This window comes from Syngnathoides biaculeatus, chromosome 4 (genome assembly GCF_019802595.1).
Source record: "Syngnathoides biaculeatus isolate LvHL_M chromosome 4, ASM1980259v1, whole genome shotgun sequence".
NCBI lineage: Eukaryota > Metazoa > Chordata > Actinopteri > Syngnathiformes > Syngnathidae > Syngnathoides > Syngnathoides biaculeatus.
This window is the reverse complement of record NC_084643.1, coordinates 10,333,449-10,355,873: the sequence shown is the minus strand read 5'-3', so window position 1 is coordinate 10,355,873 and position 22,425 is coordinate 10,333,449. Positions and strand designations below refer to the sequence as shown.

The 22,425-nt window shown below is 44.3% G+C and overlaps 3 protein-coding genes across 15 annotated transcripts in view; 1 reads left to right on the top strand and 2 right to left on the bottom strand.

Moving 5' to 3' along the window:
- Window positions 1–4,520: 4,520 nt before the first annotated feature.
- Window positions 4,521–11,543, bottom strand: znf367 (zinc finger protein 367). Its single transcript, XM_061818421.1, has 5 exons — window positions 10,881–11,543; window positions 9,597–9,747; window positions 7,714–7,833; window positions 6,708–6,846; window positions 4,521–6,625 (listed from the first exon to the last, which is right to left on the bottom strand). The coding sequence occupies exons 1-5, from the start codon at window positions 11,157–11,159 to the stop codon at window positions 6,364–6,366; spliced, it is 951 nt and encodes a 316-aa protein (XP_061674405.1). The 5' UTR covers window positions 11,160–11,543; the 3' UTR covers window positions 4,521–6,363.
- On the top strand, window positions 9,739–16,811 carry LOC133499951 (intracellular hyaluronan-binding protein 4-like). 5 transcript variants are annotated; one of them, XM_061818417.1, is made up of 9 exons: window positions 9,739–9,871; window positions 12,595–12,848; window positions 13,722–13,848; window positions 14,684–14,821; window positions 14,916–14,987; window positions 15,066–15,143; window positions 15,255–15,429; window positions 16,233–16,421; window positions 16,520–16,811. In XM_061818417.1, exons 1-9 carry the CDS (start codon window positions 9,798–9,800, stop codon window positions 16,580–16,582), a joined length of 1,170 nt encoding a protein of 389 aa, XP_061674401.1. In that variant the 5' UTR covers window positions 9,739–9,797; the 3' UTR covers window positions 16,583–16,811. The 5 variants fall into 5 exon arrangements, with proteins under 5 accessions (XP_061674401.1, XP_061674400.1, XP_061674404.1 ...); XM_061818416.1 differs by having other exon boundaries at window positions 13,722–13,860; XM_061818420.1 differs by lacking the exon at window positions 9,739–9,871 and adding an exon at window positions 11,907–12,474 and having other exon boundaries at window positions 13,722–13,860.
- Window positions 16,723–22,425, bottom strand: part of cdc14b (cell division cycle 14B) — a 21,519-nt gene continuing 15,816 nt past the window's right edge. For 3 of the 9 annotated variants that reach the window (XM_061818406.1, XM_061818415.1, XM_061818412.1), the window contains exons 12-16: window positions 21,796–21,843; window positions 21,581–21,706; window positions 19,323–19,461; window positions 18,846–18,911; window positions 16,723–18,727 (exon numbers count right to left, since the gene is read on the bottom strand). In XM_061818406.1, coding sequence (XP_061674390.1) covers window positions 18,888–18,911; window positions 19,323–19,461; window positions 21,581–21,706; window positions 21,796–21,843 — 337 coding nt within the window. In that variant the 3' untranslated portion in view covers window positions 16,723–18,727; window positions 18,846–18,887. The remainder of the gene's footprint in view (window positions 18,728–18,845; window positions 18,912–19,322; window positions 19,462–21,580; window positions 21,707–21,795; window positions 21,844–22,425) is intronic. The other 6 variants (XM_061818407.1, XM_061818411.1, XM_061818410.1 and 3 more) reach the window with 6 other exon arrangements.

The window sequence follows — 22,425 nt, the reverse complement described above, 5'->3', positions numbered from 1 at the left end:
GGAAAAACAGAAGAGTTTTCAACCTGGATTTGGCAACTTCTTCCATTTGTGAGCAGCTTAATAGCTAAATGCTGCTTCGCCATGTTTGCTTTGGACTCTGCCCTCCACTATTTGACCCGAGTCAGTCCATCTCAGAGCTCTACTGGGTCTGTATTCCGTCAGCATTTCTTTCATGTATTCCGGACCGAAATCATTTAGTGATTTACAGACCGGTAGCAGAACTTTAAAATCTCTTCTAAAGCTGACTGGAGGCCTGTTCAAGGACTTGAGGATCGGAGTTTTTTGCTCTGACCGCTTTGTTTTGGTCAGAATGCGAGCTGCAGAATTCTGAACGAGCTGCAGCTGTTTAATGCTCTTTTTTTTTTTCCAGTCAGAAGACCATTACAATAGTCAAGTCTACTTGAGATAAAAGCATGGATGAGCTTTGACACATACAAGGCTTCACTCTAGGTATGTTCTTCAGTTTTTTGTGATTGATTTGATGTGATTGCTGAAAGTCAGGTCGGAATCAATCAGAACACCAAGGTTTCGGACTTGGTCTTTGGTTTCTCAAGGCAGCACGTGCTGTTTTTTTTTTTTTTTTCGTTCTTTTCGACGCTATTACTGGTGTAAGGAATCGGGTGTTGAAAAATGCAGTCGAAGTGTTGGCGGAAGAGCTGAGAAACACAGGAAGTGGGCTGCGTGTTTTATTTTGAAGCCACATTTATCGGGCGGCTCGACGAGCTCACTTCCTCTTCTGTTTCTGACTTCTACGGAGCAAGGTAGGCATTTTGGTCTCCTCCACGCACAAAGTGAATAGGAATGATTTTAAAGTGTCTGCAAAGTGGGCGCAGTGTTGAATTTGTTTTATTAATTCCACACATAAACTCGCTAGCTGGAGACGTTGTCAGGGTCTGCGTGGTGATCAGAGTTTTGAGGGTCTTTGTGAAGAAAGCTCTGTGATTTATAATGCAGGTGTGTGAGTTTATGCAAGTTTTTTTTGTTTTTGTTTTTGTCATGTGTTGTGATGTAAATCGCGTGTTATTTGTTTTGGGGATATTTTACCTTGCTTTTGTGTTTCTGACTTGGACGTGGAAGAGTTTTGAGGGCCTTTGTGAGCATTTGTGAATGTGTCACCTTGAGAAAAGAGAGAGCAGATTAAACCAGGTTGAGACCAGCCAACGTGTGCGTCTTCTCATTCATCATACCAAAAAAATAAAAAATGAAAAATAAATACACAACGCACGACACTGGAATCATTTTATTTGCAAATAAAGTAAGACACGCTCTGTAGAATACAAGGCATGCGTATTTGACTTTGTTTGATACACTTGTGGGGATGGGGGGAGGGTTTGAATATACTTTTATCCACATGTGGGGAATGTTCTGAACATGCCCTTTTCATGCTAATGTCGTATCGAGTTGAGCGTGAATCGGCGGCGCTTCTGTTTGGACTCAGTTTTTTTCAATACAGGATTCGTCAAGTCAAGTCCGCATAACCGCGTCTCCATTGTGGTGTGGCCGAGAGGGGCGTGGCCTGGCCACCGCTTTGGGCGGTCTCATCCCTGACGCGTGTCAACGCTCACAGCTGTTTCGAGGAAAATGTGATTAGAGCAAGTATTTAAGACGGCGTTTTTGTCACCGGCATTTGCAAGTTGGTTGACCTGAGTGAGTGAGTGAGTTGTATTCACTGACAGTAGGAATCTCCACCACTGAGAATAGTGTAGTCTTGAGTCATTCTCGTCACAGTGTTTCTGTGCCACCACAGTTTAGTCCTGTCTTAGTTTGTGCCATAGTTAAGTCCTAATTCATGTTTTCTAGTTTGTCTCCCAGTCATCAAACCTCGCTTCCTGTTTTTGGATTTTGCTTGTAGCCTAGCGATGTTGTGCCTCTGCCTTCTCGGACTGCTTTACATACCGTGTGTGACCTCAGCTTTGAATAAAACTACGCCGAACATCATGCCCTCATCTCGGAGTCCTGCATTTGGGTCCAGCCCCGTACCGTTGGTGCGAGACAGTGGAATAAATAATGCCAGGGCTCATTTTGTCTTATATGCAAAATTAATGTGAGAAACTGTTATGTCACACCTCTCTATCACAGATGATAAGTTAAACAGTTTGAGTTTTATTTTTTTTTGTGTGTTATCATTTTAAACGGTCCCTGCGGACCTGAATCCCCAGGAATCTAGCAGGCATATTCGTATTTGTATTGTTCTTGTTGCCATGTTGTTCCTTGTTGTTGTTGTGATAGCCAGCGTGACAGTGAACAAAACAAAAGAAATCTGTAATAGGCTGACAATGTTGAGGCTCATGCTTACCCATTAATGTGATATCTAAAGAATGTTTTATGGAGAAGAATTGTAAAAAAAAAAAAAAAAAAAAAAAAACCCAAAACGTGCTACTCTTTTAGTTAGAAATAATGACTTTGTAGAACTCTAAAAGGGCGGCAGGGTGGATCAGCTGGAAAAGCGTTGGCCTCACAGTTCTGAGGTCCTGGGTTCAATCCCGGACCCCCCCCCTGTGTGGAGTTTGCATGTTCTCCCCCGTGCCTGCGTGGCTTTTCTCCGGGTGGGCACTCCGGTTTCCTCCCACATCCCAAAAACATGCAACGAAAATTGGACACTCTAAATTGCCCCTAGGTGTGATTGTGAGTGCGGCTGTCTGTCTCCATGTGCCCTGTGATTGGCCGGCGACCGGTTCAGCGTGTACTCCGCCTCCTGTCCGTTGACAGCTGGGATAGGCTCCAGGACTTCCCGCAACACTCGTGAGGATAAGCAGCTAAGAAAATGGATGGATAACCAATTTTAGTAACTGAAACACACACCCTTTTTCAACACCCAATAGAGTTGCGGGACATGTGAAAAATTATCTTTTGTATCTGCTGCAGGCCACACAAAAAAAAGGATGGCGGCCCATATGTAGCCCCAGGGCTTTAGTTTGGATACCACTGATTAAGTGCAAATAATGTCTGCAAGATCGCTTGCAAGTAGTGACAACAAGTGCGGCACAAACTCTATTGAATTATAGAGCAGGTAAAAGTCCTTGTTGCAGATCATATAATGCGCCAAAGCACTATTTTCTCCAACACAAAGCTACTGTGTGTCCTGAGTAAAAGCAGCTCCTCCCCTACTTCAACATTGGTGCGTAAACGTTATATTTTTATATAAGACCTGGCTTGGGCCCAAGCGCAAAATCAATCACTGTCGATAGCAATCCAGCCCTTTCTGTGCGTCGTCTTGGGAGGTTTACCAACCCGCTTCCTCGTCTCCTCCGGAATCTGCCGTCGACCCGCCGTTGAATGTAAAGCTCGCCGGCGGCGACGTGAAAGCTTTCGAGAGGAGCGCGGCATTTCGGTGGCTTCTCCAAGCCTTACAGAAACTGCGAATAGGTGAGATTTTCAGTGAATACAGTGAAAAGCTGAGCTTCACACCCGACCCGAGCCTTGAACTGCACGGAAACATGACTTTGTTTTTCCTTGCGCTTCCTCCGTGATATGATTTCTCTACGGTTATTTCTCAGGAAGAAAAACACTTCCCTGACGACTGTCGCCGTTATCGTCCTTGGCGCTGCGATTGAAATTTGAAATGAAAGCGCGTGGCAGGAATGTGGGACAGTTTTCCGTCGTGGAAGGTGACACATTCGTCTTGCTCAATGAATTCATCACTGCTGCCAAGCAAAAATGTTGGCACAGAGGGAACAAGCCATGACTTATCCATAACAGGTTATAGGACTGTTATCAACGGTGTGTAATATTTGCTGGTCATTTTGTCGGAACCATCCATGTTCTGTTCATATTTACATCTCGTATACTTCTGTGATAATCTCCCCATGTTTCCAAAAATACTTTAAAATAAAAAAAAACATATGTTTGATATATGCATCATCTTTATTAATTGACACAGTCAAAGGATGTGATAGATATCAGATGATAACCAAAATACAGTCGAGTATCTCATAATACGGTAATACATAGGTGAGCAAAACTGGGCAGCTGTACCTAATGTTGTGCCCAGTGAAAGAAAGTCCTTAGCCTTGTGTATGCTTTTTCATTATTATTATTTTATTTTGCTGATGTATTTCACAGTCATAATTCTGGACTCTCCTCCACAGTCATGGGAACAACAGAAGCGAGAATAAAACGATGACGTTAATATTTAGTCAGTTTAAGCTTATCGCGCATCTGTTGATACTGAGCAGGTGAGCAATGCTTAATCCCCCCCCCCCCAAAAAAAAAATATTTGCCACATGTTCATCGTTACAATTCCTCTTCATTTCCGACAGAATGCGGCAAAAGCTTTCTTTTTTTGGCATCTCTGAGGGTGGAGACTACTTGTTCCCAAGCTTCCTAAAATTTCAGCCTCTGAGTTTTGCCATTTCTATTAAATATAAATCAACTTTTTAAATGCCTGTTGCATCAGGTAGAATAATATTGCGTGCATTTTAACGGATGCAGCTAAACCGCTCACAAGTGCAGTTGTTCCCGCACATTGGAGCGATTGTAAATTTTAAATAGGTAAAAAAAAAAAAAAAAACACAAAATGATAATTTCCGTATCCATTTATTGATAACCAACACTGTTATAAGAGTGTACAGCTTGTTAAGAGAAGCCCAAACAATTTTTTTTTTGTAATTGTTAACGTACAAACCTCTACCAAGCAAGCAAGAATCACTCAAGTGTCAGGAGTGTTAACGTGGGAGAGAACTGATTCTAGAATTACACGTCGAAGCTGTTGGTAAATTGTGGACAAACATTATTAATCTAACAATCAGTATATATTAAATGCCATCCTTTTGTCAAACACACACCCATAAAGGCCAAGAGTACAAAAACAACAACAAAAAATAGTTTAGAATCGGGGACAAAAAGTCACGAGGTGACTTCATCATCAACAACTTCCAGTTTCGCCTCGCAGGACATTTGAAAATCCAATTCTTCGAAAAAAAAAAAAAAAGTTTCGATGCAAGAAATCTTTCGAAGCTCGATACAGTGTTCTTATGTAGTGTAGCTTAAAAGACAAAACGCAAAACTCAGCGAGCACTCCAAAAACAGTCGGAGACAAACAGGAGCCATTGCAAGCGTAATCCAACAATTCCTTTAAAACGCAAGTGCTTTCATTTTATAAACGCTAAACCCAAAAATCCGAGAAAACTCAGATTTGAATCATTTGCATCCACCAACCTTTGAAAACTAATTTGCCACCCTTTAATATAAAAGATAACACATCTTGGTTTCCATGAAGCAAGTTCGGAACGATAAACCCTCATAAGATCCGCCCTCTTCTGTGTTACGACTTAATTTAATGTGAAGGAAACAAAGTCAAATAAAAAAAAAAACAACAACAAAAGAGTGGATTACAACAGGGCCGTACACTCGGTGATGTCCTCTCGCAAAACCTCTTGGTGGACACGTATGCCGACCTCGCCCAATCGTAAAAAATGCTTTTAAGTACTTCACTGCTTAGTAGAAAACTTTTTTTTTTTAAACGCGCGCGGTGATGCGACGCAGGTCTGGCGCGGCAACAAGTGACGACGCTGTCAAAAGTGGATTAGGCTTGCAATGCTCACCCGCCGTTCCCGCCAGGAAAAACCTCCCAACTGTCTCCCGAAAATTCTTAAAAAAAAAAAAAAAATTCCTTTCACGACACCTTGAGAGGCGGCGCCTGTCGGACTTGTGAGGCGTAAAACTATGGAAGTAGATCAGTGCCACCGGGATTTGAATTAGAAATGTAAAGTCATCACATTTTCAGCAGTTGCTACAATTCGCGGTCTAAAATTCACCGTCTGCGCCGGCAAGGCAGGGTTACTTCAGGTCGGAAGCCAACACCCGGCCAATCGCAGCTACGCTTTCTTAGTATGTGACGTCACGTGACCAAGAAAGCTTCACCGCGATTGGCTGGCTGTTGTGCCTGCTGGCACGGACGATGAATCCGAGACAGCGAATTGTAGCAACTATGGAAAATGTCATCACTTTACATTTCAAATCCCGGCGTGACTAATCTACTTCCGTCCAAAACCCTGTTAGCATATCTTTCAATCGTATTTACAGTCTCTCACTTGAAAACACACCCTTTTAAAAAACATATCGTCAAAGTGCAAAAGAAAACAACTTGAAAACAAGTACTCTTTGTTCGCCTTTAAAAGACAGAAAAGAAGAGCGACATTCTTCATATCGTTACATCTACCATAGCAGCCTAAAAGGATAAATGGAAGCTGAATAAGGTGCTTTAGCTTGCGCCTTCCTTGGATGATGCCGCGCACGAACTCGCAAACACTGGTCTCAGGTCTACGAGGGGACCTGGACTTGATGACGGTCTAGCGACAGCACGCAAGGGAAGGGAAGGGAAGGGAAGGCGGACTGGGGCTGGACAGAAGTGATTTCCGCCGCTCAGGCGGACAGATTGTTGGCCAGCTCGATGAGCGCCAGAGCGCCGTGGAGACGCTCGCGCTGCTCCTGGAGGCGGCGCTTGGCGGCTCCGCCCAAGCCGCCCTTCTCCTCCTCTGCCGCCCCCTCGTCTTCGTCGTTCTCCTCGCTGGACTGGAGGAACTCCATGGGGTCCCGCTGCTCCTGGTCCTGCGCTCTGGCGATTTTGCCCTGCGCCTTGGCGGCGGAGGCGGCCGGGGCGCGCTGCTCTCGGGTCTGCCAGTACCTGCAGGGAACCGCAGACCGTTTGAACCCCCGAAACATCTTGAGCGACAAACGCGTCTTTGCTTAAGCGCCCGTTGTCTTACTTTGTCAGCCACTCTGCCACCGCCTTGTTGTCCACCGACTGCGCCTTGCCCGTACCCTCACTCGGCTCCTCCCGCCTCAGGCGGCAGAAGGGATGCTTGGGGCAGTGACGGTTGGCGTGCGTGAATCGGTTGCTGCACCCTGCCGACATAACAAAATTAAATAAACGCATTGCCACCATCAAGTTTCCCCGTGCGGAGGCGGCAGTGATCCATGTCAATGAATTTCATTTAGTGATTCTCAGAGTGGTTCGTTGACGCCCTCTAGTGGTTCACAAACAGCCACTGAATTAAATATTCAGACTGTTTAAAGTCACAACGCTTATGCTGTTTGTGTATTTTGTATCCAGTACATTTAAGTACTGATTGTATCTCGAAAGCACAATAGTTGCATTGTACATTTTCCAAGTCTTTTTAAATTATTATTATTATTATTTTTTTTTTTTATTAAACTTGTCCGAAGGCCACTTTATATTCCCACATTTGTGTGGTCGACTAGGCCCGGATTGCAACGCGCGAGCACTTGTGCGTAGCCGGCCGCGCACACGTCATAAACACAAGACAAACAAAAAAAAGTTGCTGCGCGGAAAAAGCCGGAGTTCATCCCGCGATCGGCCCGTTTCACTCACGCGCTGTGATGACGTTCTCGGCGTTCCTCGCGTACCACATTTATCGATTTAGCAACATTAATTAAACGGCATCAACGCGGTGGCCGCACGCGCAATTATGAAGTGGCTTTGACGTTGGAATCATTATTGAGTCAGTATGAGTCTCGACATTATTTAACCACTGTGTTAATGTTAAAAATGAACAACAAAATGAAATATAAACCCTCTGCTTTCTTTTTGATGACCACTTAGACCTATCACGCAACAGCATTTTGATGCCAGTCATGACAGCGGTACTCGGAATTCTTTTTAAAGAGCTTGGGAGCCGTTGGCTTAATGGTGTTCATTTCTACGTATTCATACGGGAGGGATTTGGATTCATAATTCAACAGGATCGGCACCTTTTTCTGAGCAGACGAAGGGCTTTTCTCCAGTGTGGAGCCGCTGGTGGGTCTTCAGCTGACCGCTCTGGACAAAGGCCTTACTGCAGTTTGGGTAGTCGCACAAATACGGCCGCTCACCTGGATGGGGAAGCACAGCAACGTTTACACGGCGCCTCGTTTTTAGAATCGATTTAGAGGCCCAAACTGATTCAAACACCCCAATAAGAGTACACAGGCCTGATCCGAATCAAATTGAATTCAGTTTCAGAGGGATGGAATGTTCCTTTTTCCCAAACTGAACGCTTCAGTCCAAATAGTCAGCCCGCATTTTTTTCTTGGCATAAATGAAAAGGGGACATCATATTTACCGCAGTTGAAAATATGGCAACTTCCAACTGGAGCTGCTTGTTTGTAACGGTGTGTAACTTGTTTTTGGGGATTGTGGGTGGCTGGAATCAGCAAACTCTATGATAAAAATTGGCTGATAAAGATTTTTGACGTGAGACAATAAAAAAAATACTCATAAAAGCACATTTCCCACACCTGGGACTATTAACAATGTCCAGATTTATTGCAGGGACATCAACTGGAGACGGACACAGTGTGGTGCCACTGACAAACTTTGTCCAAAATAATAGTTTAAAGCTCAATTAAAGCAGGTTCCGATAGCAGAGCAGCATTAAGCGATTTTCATGACACTGTTAGTCGTGTCATGTACACATAATATGATGGGCCAGTGAGCCTAACGGTAGTGGGTTTTCCTACCTACAAGGGTCGTGCTAGCACACCAATGTAAATCGCAAATGTTAACAATTTAGGAGAGGTTGATTTTGTTGTCTTAAAATCTGGACAGTATATAAGATAAACTCACTACCAAAACATGCAGTTTATGGATAAAAAGCTGAACCCTCTGAAATGATAAAATGGATGTTAGTAGGTACATTTTAAGAAAAGGTATGTATTTTAGTGGGGGGGCTGGAACAATATCCGACTAGATAGCCAGAGGATAAACAATTCTAAAAAGATTTAGTAGTGACAGCAAGATTTGTTTTTAATCAAGCTGTTGCCTTCATAAAAGTGTTAAAAAAAAAAAAAAAAGCTAACGCCGCCATTTAAAATACACCTACAATTAGTGCGATTTCTGGACTATAAGCCACGACTTTTTTTCACGCTCTTTCAACCCTGGTCTTATATAATGATGCACTATTTCTAACGGCCGCTAGGGGCGCTCGAGCAGAATGAGACAGGTGGAATATGTGTTGAGGAAGACGCAAGTGTAATGTAACTTCGCGCTTTGTACATGAGTAAAATTAGCATGAACAGGTCCTCATCGTGGATAGTGCAAGAAGAAATGACGAAAGATATCGAGCTGGCCGATCAAGAAGGAAACACGTCTGCACGTCAACTTGGCAAAAATGAATCGATGGTGAGACGCCGGAAACGGCAGCGGGAAGAACTGGAGCAATGCAAAAAGGTAAAAAAAAAGCTTCCAGAGGCAATAAAAAACAGGCGGCCCGAACTTTTTTATGAATATAACATGTTTCAATGTGGGCACACGCGGCTTATAGACTGGTGCGGCTTATGGGTGTACAAAATGTTTTTATTCCTTTACAAATGTACTGGGTGAGGCTTATAATCAGGTGCGGCTTGTAGTCCAGAAATTATGGTAAATTGATACATCATAGTAGAGTTGGGCATCTCGCACGCCAGAGAAAGGGCTGTCGGGATTGAACGTAATAGTATGTGCACACCAGATTGGAATACATCAAGTCAGATGGAAATGGTTGCCCAGAGAGAGAGAGAAGAAAAAAGAAAAGAAAAGAAAAAAACAGCTTGTATTGTCACCTACAGACATACATATTCATAAACGCTCACAGGTATTACCACGAGCCACAACTAACCTGTGTGTGTCCTCTTATGGGCCTGCAGAGACTTTTCCCTGGGGAACACCCGGTTGCAGATGTTGCAGCGGATGCGGCTGGAGGACGTCTCCCCCTCGCTGATCAGCTCCCGCACCGTGTCGGCTCGAGGACGCCCTCTGCGGATGCCGTCCTGACCACGTCAACAAAGGCACTTTAAAATCAAGCACCAAAACAGTTCCGATGGCCGTTACGCGCCACCAACTTCCCCATTCCCCATTCGGCAAAACAGGTCCAAGTACTTCCTTCCGGCTCGGGTAAGAACTACAGGAGACCGAGAAAAACACCTGAAGTAACTTTTTAAATGAGATACTTTATTCCCAAGAGCAGTAACACAATGCACACTTAAATGAGCTGCTACAGGCTACAATCACAATCTAGGCACTCCACACACACACACACCACACACACACACACACACACACACACACACACACACACACACACACACACACACACACACACACACACACACAGATCTTAAACGGCGCTTTGTACTTTCTAATCTCCATTTTTGCAGATGTCAGACCTACCAATCAACAGGCCGAGCCCAAATGCCTTAAAGCGTACTTATTGAACAGTTATTATCCTATTATGGTAACCCTACATGGCAAATACTCCTCCATCAATAAAACCATAAAAACGTGTGTAATATTTTGAAAGTGATGTTAGATTTGCATAAACCTTCATTGATACCTATGTACTCTGGCATATTAGTTAGTACCCCCCTGAAGTGAAAACAAGAACAAAAACGTAAATAGCAGGTGAATAAGCGCGCCCTCCTTTATTTAGCTCAAGTGCTAGCCAATCTCGCGAGACGCGCAAAGACGCAGAAAAACGTGATTTGCCTCACTTCCGTATACATTTTTGGCGCCAGAGAAGACGTCATCGATGCGAGCAGCTGCTAAGCAAATAAAGAAAGGGAATTTTTTTTTATTTATTAAAGATTATCTTTGCTCGTGCTATTTGGAACATTTCTCCGTCAAAAGTACATTTTTTAAATGTAATTTTATTCGTTACAGTTGTATCACCATGTGTTTTATTGATTGTTAAATAAAGGTTGAGCGGAGAAAAAAAAACAGGAAGGGGTTTAAATCCACCAAGGCGCACCCTAATGCGCGGGCGTTTCTTTTTTTTCTTCCATTTTTCAGATGAATTAACTTGCTGCCACGTCATATTTTGAATAACTATGTATTTTTTTACGTAGTATTAATGAGCCTTTTAAAAGCAAAAAAATATATATATTATATATATTCAATGCGGTACCTTGTTGTGGTCGGGCGAAGAAGCGGCGTCGGCGTCTCCGGCCGTCCCGCCGGGGCCCGGGGACGAAGCCTCGCTGAGCGAGCCCGGGCTCAGCGTTACGTTGTGGGCGTTCTCTCCCCACTTCCACGGGTACACCATGAAGTCGCTGAATCCCGGGCTGGTGGGCGTCATGGCCTCGGCCCTGTGCGGCTTGATCGGGGTGGTCTTGATGACTGACACGAGGACCCTCTTGGGCGAGTCGTTGCAGAAGATAACGTGAGGGGCCTTGCTGTCGGTCATTGTTTGCGTGTCAGAATTCCGAGGGAAATGGATGAAAATTTCCACTTCTCTCTTGCCGATTTAAAATAACGACCAAAAAAAAAATCGTGCGCCGTGTTTAATCCGGGGTACACGCGTACTTCATTTCCATTAGACGAGAATAATAACGGAGGATCTGCAAAAGTTTCACGAAAAATGACAGCAATCGGTCGTAGTCCGGCGAGGCCAGTCCGAACAACGTGCGCCCACACAAGTGATTGTGCCGTGTTGCAAAATCGCGCTCGAGCAGTGAACGCACCAATCGGACGCAGCGGATTCGACCCGTGTGACGAAGCCGGCCAATGGGACGAGCCAGCCTCTCCACCAGGAGAGTGTCTCGGCCAGGAGCCAGGAAGCCGTGCCGTACTGCGGTCGTGATTGGTTGAAAACATTTCAACCAATCAGGTTTGAACACAGGGCGCGCGCGGTTGTTCACGCGGATTGGCTGACGAAACGGAAGTATGCCTCACGCGCGCCCTCCGTTGAGCCAATGAGACTGAAAGGCGGTTAATTTTATCAGCGCCGAGAGCAGATGGCGCCCTTTTGACGTTATGACGTATGTTTTGTCCATTTAAAGGGATACGCACCCAAACCTTGGCTCCGAGGCGCCCCGGTTGCGTAATCGTTTTCAACCGGAAACGTCGAGAACAAAGCAGGCACGGTCAAATAGTCAACGAGAAATGGGGGGGGGGGGGGGGGGAAGGGAGTTTTCATTGCTTTTTTGATCTTTTATTTGTTGCTGTAATCCGGCTTATTGTTTGACATGGTAGTACGAATGTGATTTGATATTTGCATTTTCAGTTTATCATATCAAAAATATTAATTGCTGTCACAAAGGCTTGAAGAAGCAGGAATGAAATTGTCAGTGAATGAATGAATTCTTTGATGTTTTTGATTGTGTTGCAACAAATGCATTTTTCGTCTTTCAAAGAAAGACTTTTTTTTTCCTCAAACAATCACGTGTTCCAATCCGAGTTACTTCACACATGACGCACATACAACATACATATTTCGACAAAATTACAGGTAGATAGCAGAATTTTTAATGCAAAAGATACATATGAGTGACTGTATTATTTTTTTTTTTTTTCTCCACTTCACATTAACATCTTTACGACTGAAAATGGCAGTTTGCGATGACGTCACGTCGCCCAACTTAATACATATTTATTAGTAGGCGCGGCCTCACGCACGTGCAAACATTTCTAAAAAGTGGACGCGAATTTGTTCGAAGCTTCGATGGAGACTTGAATGGCGACTGGTGTTCTGTTGTCCTCGACGGAGAAGGGAGACCACGGTGGTTTGTGAAATTGTTTGTTGAAAAATAAAGTTTGTAAAAATAGAAATGGCGTTATTAATTAGAGTTTGACAGCGTTAATTGCGTTTTTCCACTCCACTCCACTCCACTCCACACCAGATCCAAGATGCTCCAGGACGCCTACGGCTGCGTCGTGGCCAACCGGTTCGGGAATCTTCCCGACGACGACAGAGACCCGCTGGACTTGATAACCCAGGTGGAGAACGAGAAGGAGAAAACCAGGAAGAAGAAAAAGAAGGAGGAACAGGAGGAAGACGACAAAAAGGCCAAGCAGAAGAAACCCGGCCAGAAGGAATCGCAAAGAGACAGGCGGATGCCGATCACAAAAATGGCGATTCCAGAACCAGATGCAGGTGCGTGACGTACAATGCAACTTCCGTATTGTTGTGACCCAGAACAGACTAGACTGGACCCCGTTACAAAGAGCGCTCACTTTGTTTTTAGTCACTTCCTGCTAGTGAATACTGGCAGGGCCTTTTTTTTTTTTAACTATTTTTTTAAAATGTCAACACTGTGTTGATTGTCCAAACAAGCTTTAGGCCTAATTCAAAGGTGTCCAACCATGCTAAAAAAAATTCTATAGAATTTGTACAGAACACTTCTTTCTATAGAACTTTGGCTGTGATTTTTCTAAAGAAATTCTATATGACTTGGGTTCTGAAGTTCTATTGTTCTTTACAAATGTTCTATAGAATTTTTTTTTTTTTTTTTTTTTAAGCAGGGAAACTATTTCTCATCCGTGGCCACCAAATGAACATTAGGAATCCATCAAGTAGTCGTTTATATACGTTACAGCGGAACCTCTGAATTTGAACTAATTTTGTGTGAACGAATGGGGAAAAAATGACAAATCCATCTGTCATGTTAAAGAATGAGACCGCCGGATATAAACACATTTTATTCACTAACTCTTCACTATTCAACCTATTCATCGAAAAATAGATAGTATGATTAATTTTTTTTTTTCCCAGTCGGATTGGCTGGCTGTTCGGTTCTGACCTGAAGTGACCCTGCCTGGTGGCACAGACGGTGAATTTTAGGCAGTGAATTGTGGCCAGTTGAATTGTTACACTGAAATTGAAATCCTGTTCTCTGTGGCATTTCAAATTCCGGTGGCGCTTATTTACTTCCATAGGGCAGCACCCTCTGTTTTGAATCGAATGGAAGCGACTGACTGACTGACTGACTGGCTGGATGTAAGCAATGGCACCATTTTCTCTTCCCAGTTCCCAGTCAGACCGCTCGAGGCACCGGAGATGACAGAGCGGAGACCAAGAGGCGCTCAAAGGTGGCCGCCTTTGGCGAGCGCGGCGCCAACCAAGCTGTTTACCCGCAGGAGTTCTCTGTCCCCAAGTGTGTCTCCAAGTCTGTTGATTTTTAAGGATTTATATCAGCCAACCTTTTACACAAAGTTCCACCTAAAAAAAAAGTACTACTACAACTAACATTTAACAGTAGCGCAGGTCTAAGTTACTGTAATTCCCGGTCTATGGCGCGCACCTGGTTATATGCCTCACCCAGTACATTTCTAAAGGAAATACCGTTTGGTATATACATACGCCGCAGCTGTGTAAAAGCCGCAAGGAGAAACACGAGATATTTACAAAGAAAGACTGTACACAGAGTTTAACGCTAGTGCCGCTAAGGCTAGCTTCATGCTACCAGGGCCGGTTAGGGGGAAGAAAAAAACACACTGGTAAAAATCATTTAAACACAGCAGTAACACGCTAGTGCAGCGCTAACGGGTCCGGACCGGTAAAAGTCACTTCCTCGGCACATATATTCAACCAGTCTCACGCTTACTTTTTCCGCTTGAGTGCCCCCTTGCGGCCGTTAGAAAAATTACACAAATTAGCCACATCACAGCAGGGTTGAAAGCGTGTGGAAAAAGTCGCAGCTTATAGGCCAGAAATTACGATACTAAAGTGTTTGTATCCAATGATAAGATAAACCACAGTTTGAACAGTAAAGATAGGAAAATTTAAAATGTATATACAAAATTCAATTGTGGATAAGTTGAATTTGCACACAAATGTTTTAAAAAGTTCTTCAAATCAATGATACAAATGTCTTGAATTTAAATACAACTGAAGTGTACTTTAGGAGTGACCGCTACACATTGTGGAATTGTTGAGCGGTAACAAAATATAAAACAATTTTTTTTAATTTTTTTTTTTTTTTTTTAAAGACCTATCAGCGATCAGGATGCTGACCCCCGGAGCAGAGAGGGAGGCAGGGGTAGGAGAGGAGGAAGAGGAGGGTACACAAGGAATTCGGTTAATTTTGTCCTGAGGGGCAAAAGAGAATATGACCGACACAATGGAACGCAAGTCTTTTTTTTCTTTTTTTTTTCATTTTTAAAAATGTTACGGTTTGTCCTTAAGTATTTTATGACCTTTATTTGCTGCCACTCATTGTAGAGGTTACCCACCTGATGAGAAGAGGGGTGGCAGAGGCCCCTGGAACTGGGGCTGTTTGGAAGAACCGGCAAGGTGAGCGTCTCTCCCGCAACAACGCTGACAGATTGCCAAATTGCTAAGTCTGATTTTTTTTTTTTTTTGTTCTTGAAGAGAGTTCATGGAGGTGACACCTGATGCTCAGGTGAATTCTGAAGAAAATCAAGCCCCAGTTGAGGAGAACCAGAGCACGTGAGTACCACATCGCTATCGTCGTCCCCAACCTATTAAATATCTAAAAATCGAGGACATATTTCAGCAAATTTCATCCCGTCATCGCAGCAACTGTCTTATTCTTTCTAGTGTGATGGCAGAGGAGGAAGGTGAAATGTTGGTTCAGGTCGGCGTGGAGATGACTTTAGATGAATGGAAGGCCTTACAGGAGATCAGTCGTCCGAAGGTGGAGTTCAATATCCGGAAAGCGGAGAACGCGATTCCGTCAAAGGCCAAAGTCATCCACAAGTCTAAACGTTTGGAGGTGAATATGCAAATAATTCGACAGACACACTGCATGGCCAGCCAATCAATCCTACTTTGCATCAGCCCCAAACTCCTCCGGTACAGTATACGACACCTCTACACTAGGCAAAATATACCGTAGTTGCCGGCCTACAGAGCGCAACTGGTTACAAGCGTCAGAGTACATTTGGAAAGGAAATACCATTTGGTACATACATGCGCCGCCAACATTGAAACACGAGATATTTACAAAGACAGTACGCAGTTTAACACTAAAGCTAGTCCAAACGCTAACAGGGCCAGTTAAAATAAAACCTAATGGTAAATATCACAGAGAAACGCAAGTAACACAGGAGCAACACGCTCTCACAACGCTAACAGGGCTGGTAAAAGTCAGGGCCTTGGCACATGTATTCCACCCGTCTCATTCTTGCCTTTTCCGCTCGAGTGCCCCCTTGCGGCCGTTAGGGAAAAAATGCACAAATTAGCCGCATCACCGCATAAACCGCAGGGTTGAAAGCATGTCAAAAAAATCGCAGATTGTAGGCCAAAAGTTCCGGTACTAAGAATTGGTTCATGTTAAAATGGTTAACTGAACCTCGAGAACCGCATCAACACTTGATGGGTGAGATCTAATGCATGGTTTTTAAATCATAAGATCAAAGCGTGTGCACCGTATTGATCTGGATGACAAAGATGGCCAAAACCTTTGCTCGATACAGCCAGTATCAATTTATCTTGACGTCAATACCCAGCAAGCAAAAAAAAAAAAAAAACCCCTTGAGTCAAACCCATTTAATTAATTTCTAATCCAATTTTCAGCATCTTAAGGAGCACGTGGAGGAAATGGAGGATGACGGTAATTTTCTCCGCCGGTCTGTGAATGACATCACCTCCCTCCTGGACATCAACTTTGGTAGTCTGGGACGCCCGTCTCGAGGGGGTCGAGGCAGGGGGGCCCGCGGCGGTCTGTCGGGCCACCCGGAGAGAGCCAGACGCACACCGGAGAAGGTGGGCTTTAACGCCATCCTTCCTTGCTTTTTTTTTTTTTTTTGCAAACGATGCTCATTCAGTCGGTGGTTAATAATAGCCCGACTGCTTGCTCGTAGGTGGGTGAAGCTCCTGACCCAGACGACCCGGAAGACTTCCCGGCACTGTCGGCGGGCAAATGAACGGAGTTCACGCTTCATGTAGCTGGTTTGGGGTAATAGGTTGCACTTAAACACCGGCTGGAACAACAGTTTTCATGTTTCTGCTGTTCAAGGTTTGGTGTTTTATTTTGCTGGGGTTTTGTGCCCAGTCACCATTTGCATGAAGCTTATAAAGACGTATGCAAAGGTTACTGCTGTTTTTTTTTTTTTTTTTAAATATACGGTACATAAATGCGGATGATCAGTGTGACTTGCCTTTGTATTTTATGGACACAAAGTAGCGTATTTTCCGCACGATAAGACGCATCCTTCAATGAATGCCCATTTTATTAGTTGTTTTCATATATAGAGGTCGTGCACGTGACATCAACATTTTCACGGCGCCATATTGCCGGTCAAAAAGAGCTGCTCAATACATAATCCTGGAGACTTGTGCTGTTGGTTGCTACAACAGACGAGAGTGATATTCAAAGAGGTCATTCTATGGAATACCAGCTGATAGGCAATTAAATGTGATGGACGGCGCCCGACCAAACTACACACACGCCTGTGTAGCGATCACTTCAGGTAGGAGTTATTCTTCTCAATTTCAAATTCGCAAGAAGTATTTGTAATGCCAAGTTGGCTCATTTGAGAACAATGAGTTTAAAAAAAAAAAAAAAAAAGAGACATGGAGTCGTCTCCAACGTACATGGAAGCGTGTTGCGGCCACACGTTAATCTTCGGTAAACCTCTCCCCGACACACTTTTTCTTTTTAATATGCATTGTTCTCAAATGATTCCAATGCTTATTTAAAAGAAGAAAATAAACTGTCGGCCACACACAAGAGGTTTACGTAGGTTAATGTGTGGCCATATCATGTGTCCGTGTACAGGGGCTGAGGCCTGTCCCAGTTTTTTTTTTTTTTAAATATACATTAGACTCATTTGAGAACAATGCATATTAAAAAAAAATTAAAAAGTGTCACAGAGGTTTAATGTGTGGCTGCAACACGCTTTGCTTTTTTTTTTTCCCAATCATGGTTAATGAATGTGAGTTTGTGTAAAACCAGGGGTCATTTATTGAAATATTGGGATTTGTATTAAAAAAAAAAAGACTGAGTGGCTCCATTGCTATGTGGGATTTATTCTTGATTGAGAACAGATCCAACAATGAAGTATTTGCATGCGTCCAGACTTTTTTTTTTTTTTTTTTACGCTTTCAAACTCATCCGTGTAAATCTCGATGACATACTCAGCAGATCCATGTGTAGATCCAGTTGTCCAAGACAAGGGGAAGCAGGTTAACAGTCCACTTATTGGCAAAAACATCAACTTCAGCATTAAATATGGGTCCTCTATGCAAAGTGTCTAATTTTTCCACGTACCTTAGTTTATTATTGCCTTCTAAATGTTTCATGGTATTGGGCAAAACTCTGGGCGTCGTGCTATAAAAATGTATTTTCATGGCGCCTCCAACCGACTTGGCATTGAAGAATGGTTTGTTTTACCGACACTTCCGGCCAGTCACGTTTAATTGCCCAAATCCGTTATGAGGCGCGTAGAATAGAGGCTGGGGTTACGTTACGCATCCATTAGATGGCGCTGCGCTAAAGGGAATCAAGGCGCACCGTCGGCTCTTGGGTGCGCCTTACAGTGCGGAAAATACGGTATCGGCAAAAAAAAAAAAAAAAGTCAACATGACTTAGTAACTTAGAATTCTGTGCAAACGTTTGTGCAGGTACAAATGAGGAGGGTAAGTAAACAGGGTTGTTCTTTTAATTAAAAAGTGATTACAGCATATATGCTTCATATCAGCCCATATAGTTGAGGCCCGTTTGGACCATTTTACGATCAAAATGGTACAAAAATATTTACATTTCCCAAATATTTACAGTTGTGCAACAGCTGAACATCAATAATGAAATAGGACTGTCCAGGATATTCACCGACTTGACAGAAGAAAAATAAATTCATTGAAATTCTTTCATACTTTCAGTCAGTTTTGTCAGAGGTTAATTAGAAATTAGGACCATGTTGAATAAGGGTTAGGAAGATGCCATCCATTTTTAAAAAATAACTATTGAGTTAGTTGAAAATCTTCTTTCAAGCAAATAAAGTCAAACTTCTTCAGGGTTTCTGCAGCCTCACCGGAGTAAAGGGGCTCTCGCTTTAGGTATGGAGTGACTGTGAAGAAAAACACAAAGGGAAATTGATGGGGGGGGGGGGGGGGGGAAATGAAGCATGACACAAAGAGTTTGAAAGCATTATGCGGACAAAAGATAGTGAAGGAGGCAATAGATACCACAGCTTGGACAAGCGCTCAGATTGAAAAGCAGGGCGAGCTTTACGTCCTCTGGCGGCGGCGGGTCTGTTGTGTGTGAGAAACGAGGGAGAAAAAAAAAATAGATAAACGCCACTAAAGAGTGGGAACGGAGGACGATTGAAAGCAGTGACGATAACAAGCAAGAGAAGGAACCAGGGGTGCTCTAGCCAATCATACTCCAGACAAATTCCTCTCTGGAGGACATGCAAGCAGTGCCGCTGAAAGAAAGTGCAGGCAGACTTGAAGATTTAGCAGGAAAGGGCATTTCTGCTCTGTTGCGTTGGGTTGGACATGGCAGCAGTCCACTATACAGAGTCGATGCTACGTCAGAAGATTGACGGGAATCTGATCGTCAAACTGCTGCCAAAACCCAACTGGAACTAGCAGAGAGAGAACTTGGTCCAAACCAAGTGCATCATGTTGCGCTCCATACGGGCCGGAATCGGGGGAGCTTGCCTGCAAGTGCGCCGCGTTTAAGTTGACGGGATTGCACGCGTTGGTCGCGTCGCTATGGCCGCCGCGTGGTTCACGACGCACGGCTTCCCCGTCGCTGACCACTACGAGCAAGTTGACCAGCGGGGCGCGACATACGGAGCTGGCAGAGAGAGGGGAGGCCGTTAGGTTAGGATGCAGGACTGGCTATAGCCTCTGGGTTGCCTTGTTCGCATGTTCCTGATGGTCTGAGGTGCATTTTGTTCCCGTACCACGGAGGAACTGCAAAAAGTTTTGGGTTTAAGACAGCCCTGACACGCAGTTTTAATATTATGTATGGCGTGCAAAGAACTAGCTTGCGTCGCTGTGTGACAAAACATGGCACAAAAAGGAATGCTTATTTTCTCCCCTACTTGGTTTTATGGTCACTGCTCGAAGTGTTTTGCATACAAATATTTGCAGTAATTGACTTTACTCCTGTATTGGAGTACGTCAAAGGCTGTGTTCGAATTGCCTACAAACCGTATAGGTCGCGTGTAGTAGTGGAAAAACTCGCAACCCTCCGTACACGTTTGTTGCGTTTCTCAAGGGTCAAACTAAACATTCTGCATCACAATTCCAACAACTTTGCCTTTGGGGTTGTCAAACCTGAGGAGCGAACGTAATTTACCCCGTAGCACTTTCTTGCTGCTCTCAGAAGTAAATAAAAGAGAGACTTTTATTAGTCTGTGAGGTTCTACCAAATTCAATGCTAATCATTTTCACATTTTACTATACAGTGGCACCTCTACTTACAAATGTCTCTCAACGAAAAATGGAGGTTACGAGATGCCTCCTCGCCAAAATATTCTCATTACGAAGGAAAATTCAGGATACAAAAGGCAAACATAGATGTTTTTTCGCAGTCCCAAAATTCCACTCAACGTAAACATCCCGTATCTTGCTTTGAAAGTGGCGCGATAGAGGTCGTCTCCAATTGGGTATCTCCTAGCATCTTCCGGGCGAGTTGTGTGCATGCGTACATTCATACATACATGCATATGTTTGCCTCCTCCTCCGTTCCCCACCATGCTTTTAACTTTTCTCATAATCGCCTCCAGGCCTGGCTCCAGAGGTGGGCCAAGGGAAACCATCCATCCATCCATCCATCCATCCATCACCTACCTCTTTTCTGGGTCAGATCGCGGGGGAAGTAGCTTTAGCAGGGATACCCAGACTTCCCTTTCCCCAGCCACTTCTTCCAGCTCTTCCAGAGGGATCCCGAGGCGTTCCCAAGCCAGCTGAGAAACATAGTCTCTCCAGTGTGTCCTGGGTCGTCCTCGGGGTCTCGTTCTGGTGGGACATGCTCGCAACACCTCACCAGGGAGGTGTTCGGGAGGCATCCGAATCAGATCCCCCAGCCACCTCATCTGGCTCCTCTCGACGCGGAGGAGTAGTGGCTCGACACTGAGTCCCTCACGGGTGATCAAGGTTCTCACCCAGTCTCTAAGGGAGAGCCCGGACACCCGGCGGAGGAAACTCATTTCGGCTGCTTGTATCTGGGATTTTGTTCTTTCGGTTAGGACCCGCAGCTCATGCCCATAGGTGAGGGGAGGAACTGATATCGACTGGTAAATCGAGAGCTTTGCCTTTCGACTTAGCTCCCTCTTTACCACAATGGACCGATACAAAGTCCGCATGGGGAACCGTGATCCGATATTTGATCCGGATGCCTCCCTGGTGAGGTGTTCTGGGCACATCCCACCGGAAAGAGACCCCGGGGACAACCTAGGACACGCTGGAGACGACATGTCTCTCAGCTGGCTTGGGAAGGCCGCTGGATCCCTCCGGAAGAGTTGGATGAAGTGGTTGGGGAAAGGGAAGTTTGGATATCCCTTCTGAAGCTACTGCCCATGTGACCTCATCCGGGAAACCGGCAGAAGATTGATGGATGGACCATGTACAAAGCAATTCTACTTATGCGGGGGGAATATCACATTTTGAAAGTCCTTCTGAAGCGTATTAATTTCGGAAGTACAGGTACCACTGTATTGCTTGAGAACACCAACCAGACTGAACTTAATTGAACAGACTAGAGTCAAAATATGCTGAGACAAAAGCAGAATTTCTTTGGGAAATTTCCCAAGTTTAACAGTATTTTAGGATTACATGGAGATATCTCCTCTTCCTGAAGGTGAAAGGCAAGGAACACTCTTGATAGATCAGGGGAAAACTGAATTTCTTTCAAACTGTACCAGTTGGTAAGTGTGGCTTTATAGTACTACTATACTGTGCAAGCGTACCTGCATGCTACGCCAGTGGCAGGCAGGGAGGTTCTGGTCCTCTTCCTGCTGTCCGAGTGGTCAGACAGAGCCAGTGAGTTGACGCCAGTCTTACAGCTCTGTACGCTGGCCTGAAGGACGGATCTGCTGCAGAGGACGTAGATTACAAGCCGACCACCAAATTTTATGCCAGTCAGTCGGAGGGTACGTGATGGGGGATGTATAGCGACGCTTACTTTAGAGACTGGGACGCTGACCTGGTGTGAATCTTATTTTCTTCTTGCCTGAGAAAAGACATGTTTGACATGACTGTAGAGTTGGGTGAAGCTATGCCAGACTTTTCCAGACTTATTTTTCACTCATTACAGTCAAGTGAAATTAGCAGTAGGGTAGACGCTCAGGGTGGTGCTTAGACATCCCTTTTCTTTGCACATAACAGCGTAATAGTCATCTGCCCTGCAATACCGGGCTAAAATATCTGTGTTTAGGAACTTGAGTTAAAAAAAAAAAAAAGACGTTTGCAAAGCTGTGCAATCAAAACAAACGGGATGCTTTTGATATAAAACTAAAGATGGGTACAGACAGTCAACGGCACCAAATTTAAGCACTTTGCCGCTGTCGCAGCAACGTGTAAAGAGCGATACTTCCTCTACAATCAAATGTTAAACACGTTCACTATTTACAACAACAAATTGGCGTGTGGGTGTCAATGCAGACATGGGCTACGACGTCGACATGAACCCGAACGATAGCCAATTGACCCCTCCGTAGAAATTGCGCAATCCGTGTCACTGACCAATCAGAGGCCAGAGATCTGCATAAACCACGCCCCTTTTTTGGGACCCGCACTTTTCTCAGACAACGCT